We start from the raw sequence: 15,945 nt of genomic DNA, 5'->3' as shown, positions 1-15,945 counted from the left end.
CTTCCATCATATAATTGTTAGATAAATAAGCGATTGTTCAATTTTCATGTCTGGAATCATGACTTCCGTACCTTAAGAAATGTCAGGTCAACAACTTTCAAACCAGAAGAAAAACAACAATTTGATTACAAAATATCAGAGGACTTTCGTCACAATTTACGGTTTGTTTTGACTGAGACCACAACGAGGAATTTCTTATCAAGCTTAAGATTATTCTTAACTAAGTCCTGTCTGCGTATTATCAATTCTCTTCTAATTCTCTCATTATTGATTTGGTATAAAAGAATCACAAATTTGTCAAAGAAGTTAAGTTTTCGATTTAATTTGAATCAAGTAACTAATCCAGGCAACATGAAATTCTTCGCTGTTCTCGCTCTCTGCGTCGTTGGAGCTATTGCTTCACCATTGTCAGCTGACCAAGCCAACCTTGTCCAATCATCATGGGCTCAAGTTAGAAATAACGAAGTTGACATTCTCGCTGCTGTCTTCACAGCCAACCCAGACATTCAAGCTCGTTTCCCACAATTCGCCGGAAAGGACGTTGCTGCCTTGAAGGACACAGCTGCTTTCGCCACACACGCCGGAAGAATCGTTGGATTCGTCTCAGAACTTGTTGCTCTTATCGGAAATGAATCAAATGCCCCAGCAGTCAACACACTCGTCGGACAACTCGCTGCCAGCCACAAAGCTCGTGGAATCTCACAAGCTCAATTCAACGAATTCCGTGCCTCACTCGTCGCTTACCTCCAAGCTAATGTTTCATGGGGCGACAATGTTGCTGCTGCCTGGACACAAGGACTTGACAACATCTTCGGACTCCTCTTCTCAAAATTGTAAATTGTTCTAATGACAATTTCAAATGTACAAAAATCTAGTGTGATCCTGAAGATTTTAGAAAATAAAATTAAAACTTAAGAACTGAATTTTAACTCTTTTACTGCACACATCCATACTAACATTTGTTTTGCATGACTTTATAATATTTAAGAAATGATATTAAATTAAATCTCTTTGAGCTTCGTTTCATAGTAAAAGGGAATTTCCCTTGGACATTTACTTGTTACGTAACTTAATAAAATGACTTTGTAGACTTATGTATCTTATATTATATAGGGATTTTATGGAATGAAGTGACTCGGTTGCATAATAAATTTGCTTTCCATGATTAAATTATTATACACCAATTATCACGATCATTCGAGAATCAGCATGAAAAGATTTTCATAAGTCCTTTGACATAATTTTAAAATTATTATATCGGAAATTGTAGAAAGAACATTAAGTTAACATTAAGAGTAAACAACAAAACACGCTTTACTTTCTACACTTAAATTAACTTTATTCGTCTGTTCCGTGACGTCTGTTCCGAGACGAATAGAAAGTAAAGCGTGTTTAGTTGTAAACTCAAAGTCCTTTTACAAATTATATGTACTAAGAACGCAACTCGCAGCCCCACTTTTGTAGACTATAGACATCTATCAAAGCAATTGTTTGACTCCTGCTTTAAATTGTAAGTCTAATTTTTAACGGGAGACTGGTAAACCGTTACTTGATAAACCATCATTAGCCTTGTAACGCATATATTGCGCATTTATGGATCTTAAGGTTTGAAAAGCAAAAATTTATTTTTTGCAAAAAGTATAGTAAAAAATTAGGTTTTTGAGTTTTTGTAGCAATCTCCTGTTGGTAATTAATTATGTAAATCTAGGAACTGATCAAGTTACACAAATTGCTTTTGTGTCAAACTTTAAGCTAAACTTTAGTTTATGGTTAGTTCTGAAAGTCATTTCAAGATAATTAGAAAATAAATTTTTTGTTTAATTTTGACTCAAAGATTTTTATTAAGTCACAAATTATGAACTATTTACATGCTTAGAGCTGTCAATAAATACATGTTTATCACACTATCAATTTACAATTGGGAGAAGAGGAGTCCGAAGATGTTGTCAAGACCGGCGGTCCAGGCAGCAGCTGTAGCGGCGTTCCATGCAACATTGCTTGAGAGGTATGAGACGAGGGCGGTTCTGAATTCATTGAATTGAGCTTGTGAGATTCCACGGCCCTTGTGGCTGGCGGCGAGTTGTCCGACGAGTGTGTTGACAGCTGGGGCATTTGATTCGTTTCCGACGAGAGCAATGATTTCTGAGATGAATCCGACGATTCTTCCGGCGTGTGTGGCGAAAGCAGCTGTGTCCTTCAATGAGGCGACGTCCTTTCCGGCGAATTGTGGGAAACGGGCTTGGATGTCTGGGTAGGCAGCGAAGACGGCAGCGAGGATGTCAACTTCGTTGAACTTAACTTGAGCCCATGTTGATTGGACTGTAGCAGCTTGGTCAGCTGACAATGGGGCGGCGATGGCACCGACGACGCAGAGAGCGAGAACAGCGAAGAATTTCATTTTGTCTAGATTTGTTAAGTGATTCAAATTCAATCGAAAACTTAGTTTAATTGTCAAATTTTCTAGTCTTTTATACTAAAAAAAGAGCACCAACAATTGTTTCGAGAGACGGGGAGAAGTATGGGAGATAATTGTTAAATAACAAAAAAATACGCGCGATAAGGAACTCTTTAGTGCTAGACAAAGTAAATCAAAAACAATTGCAGAAGCGTGCCTGTTTGTTTATTTTTAGAAAATACTACGTGACAAATGCTTCAATTTTCCTTGTTTAATACTTCAATATCCTCAATATACTAATGATTGATGTATCTTTAAATTGAAGATGTTCTGTGCAGTTATAAAATCAACTGTCATTAAATAGTAATAATAAACCCGATCGGCACAAATTGAAATGTTGCCACCACGGCGACGACTCGGTCGTATACTTAAAGCCAAGTGGCTGCCACTTGGCAAATTCGGTCGTTTTCGCCAAGTGGCAGCCACTTGGCTTTAAGTATACGACCGAGTCGTCGCCGTGGTGGCAACATTTCAATTTGTGCCGATCGGGAAATTGTCACATGATAACCAAAGACAGAGCCTGTTTTAAACGGTATTTGATGAAGACCATAGACCGCAATGGATCTATAAAGCCAACGATGTCAGTAACTTAGATTCCAATTTATCGAATCTGTGAAGACCGGAAAATCAGAAATTAATAGCATTTAGTTCAATTACAGAAATGTTTGCAATCATTAATTTATTTCTCTTTCATTCCAACTTTATTGTGGAGTTGAACAATGTACCTAAAAATTTCAGCTGTTTATAAAAACTAAGAAATTTTTTGCATCAAATGCAGTAAGTGAGAAATCAACTCGAGAAATCTCTTTAGACCAGTAGAGAATTGAGAATTGATAATTCGCAGACAGGACTAAGTTAAGAATAATCTTAAGCTTGATAAGAAATTCCTCGTTGTGGTCTCAGTCAAAACAAACCATAAATTGTGACGAAAGTCCTCTCATATTTTGTAATCAAATTGTTGTTTTTCTTCTGGTTTAAAAGTTGTTGACCTGGCATTTCTTAAGGTATAGAAGTCATGATTCCAAATATCATTTTTAAAAAGGTAATCTTCCTAAAGTGCTGATCTCAATTTTAACAATCCTAACTGTATTAATGGTACCTTCCAAGGAAATTGAAATGATTGGAGATTTTGCTACTAGACCTAATATCTTCAGTTAAATACGCATCAGTCATTGTTATGGAAGATTAATTAGATTAACTGTTTAATATTTGAATCACTGAAATATTGCTAAAATATAGAAATTGCGGATATTGAAGTATTCAACAAGGAAAGTTAAAGTTTTTGTCACGTACTTATTTTCTAGAAATAAATATTGAATGGTTTTTCCTCAATATTATGATAATAAAGAGGCACGCTTCTGCAATTGTTTTTGATTTACTTTGTCTAGCACTAAAGAGTTCCTTATCGCGCGTATTTTTTGTTATTTAACAATTATCTCCCATACTTCTCCCCGTCTCTCGAAACAATTGTTGGTGCTCTTTTTTTAGTATAAAAGACTAGAAAATTTGACAATTAAACTAAGTTTTCGATTGAATTTGAATCACTTAACAAATCTAGACAAAATGAAATTCTTCGCTGTTCTCGCTCTCTGCGTCGTCGGTGCCATCGCCGCCCCATTGTCAGCTGACCAAGCTGCTACAGTCCAATCAACATGGGCTCAAGTTAAGTTCAACGAAGTTGACATCCTCGCTGCCGTCTTCGCTGCCTACCCAGACATCCAAGCCCGTTTCCCACAATTCGCCGGAAAGGACGTCGCCTCATTGAAGGACACAGCTGCTTTCGCCACACACGCCGGAAGAATCGTCGGATTCATCTCAGAAATCATTGCTCTCGTCGGAAACGAATCAAATGCCCCAGCTGTCAACACACTCGTCGGACAACTCGCCGCCAGCCACAAGGGCCGTGGAATCTCACAAGCTCAATTCAATGAATTCAGAACCGCCCTCGTCTCATACCTCTCAAGCAATGTTGCATGGAACGCCGCTACAGCTGCTGCCTGGACCGCCGGTCTTGACAACATCTTCGGACTCCTCTTCTCCCAATTGTAAATTGATAATGTGATAAACATGTATTTATTGACAGCTCTAAGCATGTAAATAGTTCATAATTTGTGACTTAATAAAAATCTTTGAGTCAAAATTAAACAAAAAATTTATTTTCTAATTATCTTGAAATGACTTTCAGAACTAACCATAAACTAAAGTTTAGCTTAAAGTTTGACACAAAAGCAATTTTTGTAACTTGATCAGTTCCAAAATTTACATAATTAATTACCAACAGGAGATTGCTACAAAAACTCAAAAACCTAATTTTTTACTATACTCTTTGCAAAAAATAAATTTTTGCTCTTCAAACCTTAAGATCCATAAATGCGCAATATATGCATTACAAGGCTAATGATGGTTTATCAAGTAACGGTTTACCAGGCCTCCCGTTAAAAATTAGACTTACAATTTATAGCAGGAGTCAAACAATTGCTTTGATGGATGTCTGTAGTCTACAAAAGAGGGGCTGCGAGTTGAGTTCTTAGTGCATATAATTTGTTAAAGGACATTGAGTTAACAACTAAACACGCTTTATTTTCTATTCGTCTCGGAACAGACGAATGAAGTTAATTTAAGTGAAGAAAGTAAAGCGTGCTTAGTTGTTTACTCAATGTATTAATGTTCTTTGTGTTTTCATGCTGAGTCTCGAATGATCGTGATAATTGGTGTGTAATAATTTAATCACGGAAAGCAAATTTATTATGCAACCGATTCACTGCAATCGAGTCACTGCAGCCCATATAATCCCCATATAATATAAGATACATAAGTCTACAGTCATTTTATCAAGCAACGTAACAAGTAAATGTCTAAGGAAAATTCCCTTTTATTATGAAACGAAGCTTAACTTCTATTTCCAAGAGATTTAATTTAAATTATTTCTTAAATATTATAAAGTCGTGCAAAACAAATGTCAGTATGGATGTGTGCAGTAAAAGAGTTAAAATTCAGTTCTTAAGTTTTAATTTTATTTTCTAAAATCTTCAGGATCACACTAGATTTAAGCAATTAGATTGTCATTTGAACAATTTACAATTTTGAGAAGAGGAGTCCGAAGATGTTGTCAAGTCCTTGTGTCCAGGCAGCAGCAACATTGTCGCCCCATGAAACATTAGCTTGGAGGTAAGCGACGAGTGAGGCACGGAATTCGTTGAATTGAGCTTGTGAGATTCCACGAGCTTTGTGGCTGGCAGCGAGTTGTCCGACGAGTGTGTTGACAGCTGGGGCATTTGATTCATTTCCGATAAGAGCAACAAGTTCTGAGACGAATCCAACGATTCTTCCGGCGTGTGTGGCGAAAGCAGCTGTGTCCTTCAAGGCAGCAACGTCCTTTCCTGCAAATTGTGGGAAACGGGCTTGGATGTCTGGGTTGGCAGTGAAGACAGCAGCGAGAATGTCAACTTCGTTATTTCTAACTTGAGCCCATGATGATTGGACAAGGTTGGCTTGGTCAGCTGACAATGGTGAAGCAATAGCTCCAACGACGCAGAGAGCGAGAACAGCGAAGAATTTCATGTTGCCTGGATTAGTTACTTGATTCAAATTAAATCGAAAACTTAACTTCTTTGACAAATTTGTGATTCTTTTATACCAAAACAATCAATGAGAGAATTAATAGAATTAGAAGAGAATTGATAATTCGCAGACAGGACTTAGTTAATAATAATCTTAAGCTTGATAAGAAATTCCTCGTTGTGGTCTCAGTCAAAACAAACCATAAATTGTGACGAAAGTCCTCTCATATTTTGTAATCAAATTGTTGTTTTTCTTCTGGTTTGAAAGTTGTTGACCTGGCATTTCTTAAGGTACGGAAGTCATGATTCGAAATGTGAAAATTGAGCAATCGCCCAGGCTGAGAAACTCCGCGGTATCCATACAAACACCGCTAAATATCGCGGAATTTCATATAAATACCGCCAATGCCGCCTAGTTTCTTATCTGAACAATCGCTTATTTATCTAACAATTTTAAGATGTAAGGATAATTTTTAAAAGTCTCAAATTTCCAACCCTATAACTGGATTTGTTAATAAAAAAGGAAACGGTTGTTTTTGATTTTGAAGCATTTAATCTTCCGCAAAATTATCAAGTCTCATCATGGTTTATTTGTCTGGGTACAGAAACAAAATAGTCTTATCATACGCACGGGTAAACTTGAATTATAATGACAATGTCCAATCTCTCACAAATTGTCTATGGCTTTTATTCTCATTGAAAGGTTCTCTCATTCACAGTTCTAGTATAAAAGAATCACAAATTTGTTAAAGAAGTTAAGTTTTCGATTGAATTTGAATCACTTAACAAATCTAGACAAAATGAAATTCTTCGCTGTTCTCGCTCTCTGCGTCGTCGGTGCCATCGCCGCTCCATTGTCAGCTGACCAAGCTGCCACAGTCAAGTCCACATGGGCTCAAGTCAAGAATAACGAAGTTGACATCCTTGCTGCCGTCTTCTCAGCCTACCCAGACATCCAAGCCCGTTTCCCACAATTCGCCGGAAAGGACGTCGCCTCATTGAAGGACACAGCTGCTTTCGCCACACACGCCGGAAGAATCGTCGGATTTGTCTCAGAAATCATTGCCCTCATCGGAAACGAATCAAATGCCCCAGCTGTCAACACACTCGTCGGACAACTTGCTGCCAGCCACAAGGGCCGTGGTATCCAACAAGCTCAATTCAATGAATTCAGAACTGCCCTCGTCTCATACCTCTCAAGCAATGTTGCATGGGATGCCGCCACAGCTGCTGCATGGACCGCCGGTCTTGACAACATCTACGGACTCCTCTTCGCCGGTTTGTAAATTGTTCTAGCTGACAATTTCAAATGCCCAAAATCTAGTGTGATCTTGAAGATTTTAGAGAATAAAATTTAAATTTAAGAACTGAATTTTATGAAATTTTTGTTGCATTATTCACTGTGCTTTGTTTTGTACGACTTTTTAATTTTTATTCGAATTATTAAGGATCATGCTAAGTGAGCTCACAAAATTGAGCATATTGAATTACATTCATCGAGTATACTCATTAGAATGCTTATGTAGAAGAGTTCACTCATTATCCGTTTGAGTTAAGAAATGAACTTAAATAATTCTGTGGAATATCGAAGTTCTACGTTGTATGAAGCAAATAAGAAGCAATATTTTAAGCGAATTACTTAGTAAGAAACTCTAAAATATTACTTTATAGACCTCCTACTCGTCCATTATAAATTATTTTCTTTGAAAACCATTTTCATTGTTTGACATGGAATCTTGTTGATGATTAATAGCTCAGTAATCTAATCCTGACTCTCATTTATTAAAGTTCTTAAGAAATTTTCAAGAATGATGTAGTTTGGATGAGAATTCGTGGGATGAAAATTAATCTTGGAAAGCTTTTATGGAACAAACCAGATTAAGTTGTAATTGATGGAACGAAAGCTGGCATAAATATTTTAGAAATTATACCAAAATTCATAAATTGAAAATTCATTTTTTATTACTTAATAAGCATTCAACTTGAAAATCCTCTCATAAAGTTCGTTTCCTTTTTTATTGTTGCTGATCTGGCAAATTTTTAATAATTAACATTTCATTAAAATGCTGATAAGTTGGTTCTGTTGAAAATAATAAAATTCAAGCTATAATTTAAGATGCTTAGTTAATAACCAGCTTAAGACGCTGGTCTGTACGACAAAGTAAGTAAGTAAGTAAGTAAGTAACTAAATTCCATATCTGAAAATCTTCTGAATATAGTAAGAAAATAAAATTTTTGTTTAATTTTGACTCAAAGATTTTTATTAAGCCACAAGTTATGAACTATTTACATGCTTAGAGCTGTCAATAAATACATGTTTATCACATTATCAATTTACAATTGGGCGAAGAGGAGTCCGAAGATGTTGTCAAGACCGGCGGTCCAGGCAGCTGATGTGGCGGCATCCCATGCAACATTGCTTGAGAGGTATGAGACGAGGGCGGTTCTGAATTCATTGAATTGAGCTTGTGAGATTCCACGGCCCTTGTGGCTGGCGGCGAGTTGTCCGACGAGTGTGTTGACAGCTGGGGCATTTGATTCGTTTCCGACGAGAGCAATGATTTCTGAGATGAATCCGACGATTCTTCCGGCGTGTGTGGCGAAAGCAGCTGTGTCCTTCAATGAGGCGACGTCCTTTCCGGCGAATTGTGGGAAACGGGCTTGGATGTCTGGGTAGGCAGCGAAGACGGCGGCGAGGATGTCAACTTCGTTGAATTTAACTTGAGCCCATGTTGATTGGACTGTGGCAGCTTGGTCAGCTGACAATGGGGCGGCGATGGCACCGACGACGCAGAGAGCGAGAACAGCGAAGAATTTCATTTTGTCTAGATTTGTTAAGTGATTCAAATTCAATCGAAAACTTAGTTTAATTGTCAAATTTTCTAGTCTTTTATACTAAAAAAAGAGCACCAACAATTGTTTCGAGAGACCGGGAGAAGTATGGGAGATAATTGTTAAATAACAAAAAAATACCCGCGATAAGGAACTCTTTAGTGCTAGACAAAGTAAATCAAAAACAATTGTGGGAACGTGCCTGTTTGTTTATTTTTAGAAAATACTACGTGAATTTTCAATCGAAATGAAATTGCACGTAAACGAGAAAATCAATTTGTCCTTAATCCGTATTTCATATATTCCACTGATTTGAAATATTTAGCCTTAAATTATAAGTCTCAATAAGCTGCCATATGAATAACTGATGTATTACATTTGATTGAAGATCTTAGGTCAAGTCATTCAAATTCACTAGAGTTAGAAGTGGACTAAGGTTTTGTATTAAAATTGAGACTTTAATCGACTCGACTCCATATGATATTTGAGTCGCCTTTAAGTAAATTTACTATGGACACAGTAAGGACTTACGACATTATCTCAAAGAGATCATAGATCGCAAATGTCGTACGTTCAACTTCAATTTCGTAAATCTCTGAAGACCCGATCATCAGAAATCAATAAGCGATGTCCACAAAATAAGTGAATTATCAAAAAGTTTAATCTGATTTTTGTTTTCACAGTCTATGCGAATGTCAAGCAATGTTATGGTATTCACTAACTTACTTACTGTAATCATGTTCCTTTGTTAAGCTTAGGTTACAACAAAAGGCTTTTCATCTGACACTGTTGCTGGCTCTGTCACATATTTTGTACAAATTTTCTGTCTAATGACATTCTTTCATTACTGTTCTGCGCCAAGTAGATTTTGAAGCTCCTGGACACCGTTTCTGGTCGGATTAAATCCAATTATTGAGCAAACTCTTGTTTCTGTCCCAGCTTTGACTTTTTCTTCCAAAGAGTATGCTCTGTCCAGCCGTACTTCGTCATCTAAATTGATGTATTGCTGATCTGCTTTTTACAAAAGCTTCTCATTCAAAGGTAACGAAAAAATAAATTAATTTAAAAAAATTATGTTCATTTACCTTTAAATTTACGTATAACAATTTGAGGGTTGTTCCTTAAAACTCAGGATCAGTAAAAGGATGTTTATGACTTTTACCTTTTTCAAAAGAATAAAACGTCGGTTCCTTGAAAAACATTGATCTTCACATGCAGTAAGGATCGTTGCCCTCGTCTCAGAACTTGTTACTCTTATCGGAAGTGAATCAAATGCTGTTTAAACCCTTGTCGGATAACTCGCTTCCAGCCACAAGGGTCGTGGAATCTCACAAGCATCCTTCAACGAATTCCGTGCCTCACTCGTCGCTTACCTCCAAGCTAATGTGCTTGTGCTTGGGCGACAATATTGCTGCTTCTTGGATCTAAGGTAAGGCTGGTTTTTAATTGTTCTAATCACATAATTTTGAACGTCCGAAATCTAGTGTTATCTTTAAGATTTTTAAGAATAAGATTAATTAGTATGGGTACAATTAAATTTATGTTTTCTTTAGTGTATACATGCTGTAAATACATACAGTAAATACTTACAATCAATCATGCATATATACTGTATTCATACAAACATGCAAACATACATACATACATACCTACATTCATACATAAATTCATATATAAATACATGCATATATTTTTAATCCATATATGTTTTAGTGATTAAAAAATAAATAAAATAATTTTAATGCAAATTAAAATATCATCGATTCAGTTTGTGCAATTAATTTAATTAAAATTGGGTTAAATTAACTTTAATGTGGTGGTGAGCATTCAATTTTGAGCCACGGCACACCTCAGAATTTTTAGCGGAACACTAACAAAGTAAGTCTGTTAAACATTGCATTGGTTAAGCTCTGAATTGTGAATAACGATCTGGTTGTCTAGTTGTTTTACGGGTTTTTAATGTCTAGATGCACATTCAGGTATTATGAAAAATTTTAATCAACCTAATACTTACCTAATTACTGGAACCATTCTCCGGCTTGAAGTCTAGGTTATTACAAATGGCTTTCCATCTGGCTCTATTGCTGGGGTTCATCTCTATTGTTCTGTTTTTGAGTAGCAATCTCATATGTACTTGGATCCTGCTGAATCTTATTACACCTAGAACTTAAACATTTTCAAGCAATAAGAACAAGAATGTCTTCAATTTTAACTTTTTAGCTCGTGTAATTAGTATTAATTCGACCAGAAAACGTACAATCACGAGATACAAACCTCAAGTGTGACTCGAACTCATGTCTTATGATTTTTGGTTGCACACCTTTTCCACTGAGCTTTTGGGGATTATTCGACATTATGGCCATACTTACTTACTTACTTCCTTGGTTAAAGCGCACGGGGGTTCATTGCCGCGTTTAAAGAATGTCTGTAGACAGCTCTATCTACGACATTATGGCCATACATAAACTATATCACCTTTACTACTGCACTCCAAATAATATACCGTTGAATGGCTACTACAGGAATCCCCATTCTAAAATGCTAAATTACTTGGATACCTTCTGATATAAATAAAAAATTAATTTTTTTGTTTAATTTTGACTCAAAGATTTTTATTAAGTCACAAACTATGAATTAAGACTATTTACATGCTTAGAGCTGTCAATAAATACATGTTTATCACATTGTCAGTTTACAATTGGGCGAAGAGGAGTCCGAAGATGTTGTCAAGACCAGCAGTCCATGCTGATTCAACGGCGGCGTTCCATGCAACATTAGCTTGGAGGTAAGCGACGAGGGCGGTTCTGAATTCGTTGAATTGAGCTGGAGCGATTCCACGGCCCTTGTGGCTGGCGGCGAGTTGTCCGATGAGTGTGTTGACAGCTGGGGCATTTGATTCGTTTCCGACGAGAGCAATGAGTTCTGAGATGAATCCGACGATTCTTCCGGCGTGTGTGGCGAAAGCAGCTGAGTCCTTCAATGAAGCGAGATCCTTTCCGGCGAATTGTGGGAAACGGGCTTGGATGTCTGGGTAGGCAGCGAAGACGGCAGCGAGGATGTCAACTTCGTTGAATCTGACTGAAGCCCATGTTGATTGGACTGTAGCAGCTTGGTCAGCTGACAATGGAGCGGCGATGGCACCGACGACGCAGAGAGCGAGAACAGCGAAGAATTTCATTTTGTCGAGATTTGTTAAGTGATTCAAATTCAATCGAAAACTTAGTTTAATTGTCAAAATGTTTAGTCTTTTATACTAAAAAAAGAGCGAGAACAATTGAATCGCAAGGCATACAATTTTTGGAGAGACAACAATGGAAAAAGAAGTAACTATCAAGCGAATATGATAAGGAACTCTTTATCGCCAGACAGTTTGATTTGATTTTAATGAAATCCTGTATAATGCACGATAAATGTTTAATTCCGTAATATTTTTTAATATCACATGCTTGACGCTGTATAAAAATCTAAGGATATTTATCCATTTATTATTCTATTGAACTAATGAATAGTTGGAACAAGAGTTGACATGAACTAATCTTGGCTCTGAAATCCAAATACGTTTTTTTCAATTACAAACTGCACAAGCAACTGTTTTGAGAATATTATATGGTGTATATCTGAACTAGGTGCACAAAACATACATTTGGGACTGATTGTTAAGGATAAAACCGTTGTCCTTAAAAGTTCTAAAAACATTGTCGCTCGATTTAATGCGAAAGAAAATAATAAGAATAATAATAAGCACATGTAAGCAAATTTTTCATTTGTTTTGACTGGCATCAAAGAGTTCCTTATCATTTTTATTGCTTCTATTGTTACTCAAAATTTAATTGTAATCTCTAAAAAGTTCATATGCCTCACTATTCAATTGTTCTCGCTCTTTTTTTAGTATAAAAGACTAAACATTTTGACAATTAAACTAAGTTTTCGATTGAATTTGAATCACTTAACAAATCTAGACAAAATGAAATTCTTCGCTGTTCTCGCTCTCTGCGTCGTCGGTGCCATCGCCGCCCCATTGTCAGCTGACCAAGCTGCCACAGTCCAATCAACATGGGCTCAAGTTAGATTCAACGAAGTTGACATCCTCGCTGCCGCCTTCGCTGCCTACCCAGATATCCAAGCCCGTTTCCCACAATTCGCCGGAAAGGATCTCGCTTCATTGAAGGACACAGCTGCTTTCGCCACACACGCCGGAAGAATCGTCGGATTCATCTCAGAAATCATTGCTCTCATCGGAAACGAATCAAATGCCCCAGCTGTCAACACACTCGTCGGACAACTCGCCGCCAGCCACAAGGGCCGTGGAATCGCTCCAGCTCAATTCAACGAATTCAGAACCGCCCTCGTCGCTTACCTCCAAGCTAATGTTGCATGGAACGCCGCCGTTGAATCAGCATGGACTGCTGGTCTTGACAACATCTACGGACTCCTCTTCGCCCAATTGTAAATTGATAGTGTGATAAACATGTATTTATTGACAGCTTTTAGCATAGTATAGTTTGTGACTTAATAAAAATCCTTGAGTCAAAATTAAACAAATACTTTAATTTTTTAAATAAATCAAAAGGTTTTCAGATATGAAATTTTCATCGTATTCAGCGCATTTTACAGACTTCAGTTTGAAACACGTCATTTCTTCACGTTGTCCGTAATATTGTCTTTTTCACTATCTCCTTTCATAGCGAAGGACCTTTAGACTTGAAATCAGATATTAAATTAGTTTCTATATCTTGTCGAAAACCTGACGGAATAAAGTATTTTGGCTACTTCTTTTCTGAGTTATATCTGTTTAAAACAACTGTTGACGGCAGTTGACCAGTCTTTTCGTACATTTATCATAAGTTATTTCTAAATATGAAAACAACACTATGATCTATTAAGAGTGCCATATAATTACTATAAACGTAACAATGTTACGAAATCATTAAGGATTATAAGGAGAGAAGCATGAATTTCGATGCCATAAATGAAAATTAGATTCTTTGGAATATGTCATATTACGTTATGGACATATTTTTTGTCACAGTACACCAGTTGATAAAGTTTTTTTTCATCCTCAATTTATGATCGATGCAAATTAATTCAATTTTCTATCAATCGTGTCACTTTGAACTCCTTTCTCTTTTTGATAAACACTAGTACTTACTTACTTACTTACTTACTGGAACCATTAGTACAAATGGACACTATTCCTGACCACATTACAAATAATAGATAAGCACTAGTATTACCACACAAAAACCTTTAAACTAAAATTATGATGATTTTTAATTAAAAATAATCTGGAGTTATATAAAAGCTCGAGTTACATAAAGCTAATCCAATCTTTAAGCTTGACCTTGATTAGCGTGGTTAATAAAATCTTAACAAAGAATCATGTCGGCTCGCACCTTATGATTGGTGATAAAAGTTTTGAGGTGGTCAATAAGTTTGTTTTCCTAGGTTTTATCATAAGCAACAATAACGACATTTCCATCGAGGTGAGTCGGAGGAAACTGGCACAAACTGGCGCAGCGCACATTCTTCTCGTTAAGAAGCTTAATAACATCGAAGAAAATCTCCAGAATAGCTAAATTGACCATTTAGAAGACGCTTATCCGCCCTGTAGCGCTGTATGGTGCTGAATCATGAAACATGACCTCAGCTGACGAAAACGCAATAGGTATTTTTGAGCGAAAAATGCTCAGATCAATCTTTGAATCAAAAAAACAGATGGTGACCTTTTTCGGAGCATAGGCAATGAGGAATAGTATCGGCTATTCACTGAAACTGATATTGTGAGACGCATTAAAGTAAATAGACTTAGGTGGGCTGGACACGTTATCAGAAGGCTCGTGGATGTTCTATTGGTAAAGGTATTTAAATTTAACTTTTTAGATGGCAAGAGATCGAGCGGTAGGCCAATGAACTCATGGAAAGATTCTGTCTAAAGAGATAGTGTCACACTTGGAATTGGTAATTGGCAAGCAATAGCCAGCGATAGAGCCAGCTTCAAGAACCAACTGAGGGAGGACATATATCAAATTTGATCTGTACGGCCAGTAAAGTAAGTAAGTAAGTAAGTAATAAAATCTTATCTGAAAAACTTTTGATACAAATAAAAAAATTAAAGTATTTAATTAATTTTGACTCAAGGATTTTTATTAAGTCACAAACTATGAATTAAGACTATTTACATGCTTAGAGCTGTCAATAAATACATGTTTATCACACTATCAATTTACAATTGGGCGAAGAGGAGTCCGAAGATGTTGTCAAGACCAGCAGTCCATGCTGATTCAACGGCGGCGTTCCATGCAACATTAGCTTGGAGGTAAGCGACGAGGGCGGTTCTGAATTCGTTGAATTGAGCTGGAGCGATTCCACGGCCCTTGTGGCTGGCGGCGAGTTGTCCGATGAGTGTGTTGACAGCTGGGGCATTTGATTCGTTTCCGACGAGAGCAATGAGTTCTGAGATGAATCCGACGATTCTTCCGGCGTGTGTGGCGAAAGCAGCTGTGTCCTTCAATGAAGCGAGATCCTTTCCGGCGAATTGTGGGAAACGGGCTTGGATGTCTGGGTAGGCAGCGAAGACGGCGGCGAGGATGTCAACTTCGTTGAATCTGACTGAAGCCCATGTTGATTGGACTGTGGCAGCTTGGTCAGCTGACAATGGGGCGGCGATGGCACCGACGACGCAGAGAGCGAGAACAGCGAAGAATTTCATTTTGTCGAGATTTGTTAAGTGATTCAAATTCAATCGAAAACTTAGTTTAATTGTCAAAATGTTTAGTCTTTTATACTAAAAAAAGAGCGAGAACAATTGAATAGTGAGGCATATGAACTTTTTAGAGATTAAGATTAAATTTTGAGTAACAATAGAAGCAATAAAAATGATAAGGAACTCTTTGATGCCAGTCAAAACAAATGAAAAATTTGCTTACACGTGCTTATTATTATTCTTATTGTTATCTTTCGCGTCAAATCGTGCAAAAATGTATTTAGAACATTAAGCACAGACATCCAGACATTTTATCCTTAAAAATCGATCTCAAATTTATATTTTGTATGTATAAGCTCAGATATACAGCATATAATATTCTCAAAGCTCAGTTG

At 36.9% G+C, this 15,945-nt stretch overlaps 9 protein-coding genes across 9 annotated transcripts; 4 read left to right on the top strand and 5 right to left on the bottom strand.

Annotated features, from left to right (window-relative positions):
- The first annotated feature begins 317 nt into the window (after positions 1 to 317).
- Positions 318 to 923, top strand: LOC139096584 (globin CTT-VIIA-like). Its single transcript, XM_070648319.1, has one exon. It carries the CDS (start codon positions 352 to 354, stop codon positions 835 to 837), a length of 486 nt encoding a protein of 161 aa, XP_070504420.1. The 5' UTR covers positions 318 to 351; the 3' UTR covers positions 838 to 923.
- An 886-nt stretch (positions 924 to 1,809) lies between these two features.
- On the bottom strand, positions 1,810 to 2,447 carry LOC139096550 (globin CTT-VIIA-like). Its single transcript, XM_070648287.1, has one exon. The coding sequence runs from the start codon at positions 2,396 to 2,398 to the stop codon at positions 1,913 to 1,915; it is 486 nt and encodes a 161-aa protein (XP_070504388.1). The 5' UTR covers positions 2,399 to 2,447; the 3' UTR covers positions 1,810 to 1,912.
- Positions 2,448 to 3,967: 1,520 nt separating this feature from the next.
- Positions 3,968 to 4,607, top strand: LOC139096557 (globin CTT-VIIA-like). The gene has a single exon (XM_070648294.1). The coding sequence runs from the start codon at positions 4,019 to 4,021 to the stop codon at positions 4,502 to 4,504; it is 486 nt and encodes a 161-aa protein (XP_070504395.1). The 5' UTR covers positions 3,968 to 4,018; the 3' UTR covers positions 4,505 to 4,607.
- Positions 4,608 to 5,447: 840 nt separating this feature from the next.
- On the bottom strand, positions 5,448 to 6,069 carry LOC139096589 (globin CTT-VIIA-like). Its single transcript, XM_070648323.1, has one exon. It carries the CDS (start codon positions 6,014 to 6,016, stop codon positions 5,531 to 5,533), a length of 486 nt encoding a protein of 161 aa, XP_070504424.1. The 5' UTR covers positions 6,017 to 6,069; the 3' UTR covers positions 5,448 to 5,530.
- Positions 6,070 to 6,787: 718 nt separating this feature from the next.
- Positions 6,788 to 7,387, top strand: LOC139096569 (globin CTT-VIIA). Its single transcript, XM_070648306.1, has one exon. It carries the CDS (start codon positions 6,816 to 6,818, stop codon positions 7,299 to 7,301), a length of 486 nt encoding a protein of 161 aa, XP_070504407.1. The 5' UTR covers positions 6,788 to 6,815; the 3' UTR covers positions 7,302 to 7,387.
- Positions 7,388 to 8,247: 860 nt separating this feature from the next.
- On the bottom strand, positions 8,248 to 8,884 carry LOC139096552 (globin CTT-VIIA-like). Its single transcript, XM_070648289.1, has one exon. It carries the CDS (start codon positions 8,833 to 8,835, stop codon positions 8,350 to 8,352), a length of 486 nt encoding a protein of 161 aa, XP_070504390.1. The 5' UTR covers positions 8,836 to 8,884; the 3' UTR covers positions 8,248 to 8,349.
- A 2,611-nt stretch (positions 8,885 to 11,495) lies between these two features.
- On the bottom strand, positions 11,496 to 12,051 carry LOC139096613 (globin CTT-VIIA-like). Its single transcript, XM_070648347.1, has one exon. It carries the CDS (start codon positions 12,023 to 12,025, stop codon positions 11,540 to 11,542), a length of 486 nt encoding a protein of 161 aa, XP_070504448.1. The 5' UTR covers positions 12,026 to 12,051; the 3' UTR covers positions 11,496 to 11,539.
- Positions 12,052 to 12,783: 732 nt separating this feature from the next.
- On the top strand, positions 12,784 to 13,330 carry LOC139096596 (globin CTT-VIIA-like). Its single transcript, XM_070648331.1, has one exon. It carries the CDS (start codon positions 12,812 to 12,814, stop codon positions 13,295 to 13,297), a length of 486 nt encoding a protein of 161 aa, XP_070504432.1. The 5' UTR covers positions 12,784 to 12,811; the 3' UTR covers positions 13,298 to 13,330.
- A 1,643-nt stretch (positions 13,331 to 14,973) lies between these two features.
- Positions 14,974 to 15,584, bottom strand: LOC139096614 (globin CTT-VIIA-like). The gene has a single exon (XM_070648348.1). It carries the CDS (start codon positions 15,554 to 15,556, stop codon positions 15,071 to 15,073), a length of 486 nt encoding a protein of 161 aa, XP_070504449.1. The 5' UTR covers positions 15,557 to 15,584; the 3' UTR covers positions 14,974 to 15,070.
- Positions 15,585 to 15,945: the final 361 nt, after the last annotated feature.

The sequence above is a fragment of the Chironomus tepperi genome, unplaced genomic scaffold (assembly GCF_022539635.2).
Source record: "Chironomus tepperi strain 1889 unplaced genomic scaffold, CSIRO-AGI_Ctep_v1 contig_395, whole genome shotgun sequence".
Classification (NCBI taxonomy): domain Eukaryota; kingdom Metazoa; phylum Arthropoda; class Insecta; order Diptera; family Chironomidae; genus Chironomus; species Chironomus tepperi.
Note: the sequence above shows the minus strand (reverse complement) of the source record. Positions and strands in the feature narration are given on the sequence as shown.

What these genes read in the sequence shown, in the direction of transcription:
- LOC139096584 (XM_070648319.1), top strand. Translation starts at nt 352, where the DNA reads ATGAAATTCTTCGCTGTTCTCGCTCTCTGCGTCGTTGGAGCTATTGCT.
- LOC139096550 (XM_070648287.1), bottom strand. Translation starts at nt 2,398, where the DNA reads ATGAAATTCTTCGCTGTTCTCGCTCTCTGCGTCGTCGGTGCCATCGCC.
- LOC139096557 (XM_070648294.1), top strand. Translation starts at nt 4,019, where the DNA reads ATGAAATTCTTCGCTGTTCTCGCTCTCTGCGTCGTCGGTGCCATCGCC.
- LOC139096589 (XM_070648323.1), bottom strand. Translation starts at nt 6,016, where the DNA reads ATGAAATTCTTCGCTGTTCTCGCTCTCTGCGTCGTTGGAGCTATTGCT.
- LOC139096569 (XM_070648306.1), top strand. Translation starts at nt 6,816, where the DNA reads ATGAAATTCTTCGCTGTTCTCGCTCTCTGCGTCGTCGGTGCCATCGCC.
- LOC139096552 (XM_070648289.1), bottom strand. Translation starts at nt 8,835, where the DNA reads ATGAAATTCTTCGCTGTTCTCGCTCTCTGCGTCGTCGGTGCCATCGCC.
- LOC139096613 (XM_070648347.1), bottom strand. Translation starts at nt 12,025, where the DNA reads ATGAAATTCTTCGCTGTTCTCGCTCTCTGCGTCGTCGGTGCCATCGCC.
- LOC139096596 (XM_070648331.1), top strand. Translation starts at nt 12,812, where the DNA reads ATGAAATTCTTCGCTGTTCTCGCTCTCTGCGTCGTCGGTGCCATCGCC.
- LOC139096614 (XM_070648348.1), bottom strand. Translation starts at nt 15,556, where the DNA reads ATGAAATTCTTCGCTGTTCTCGCTCTCTGCGTCGTCGGTGCCATCGCC.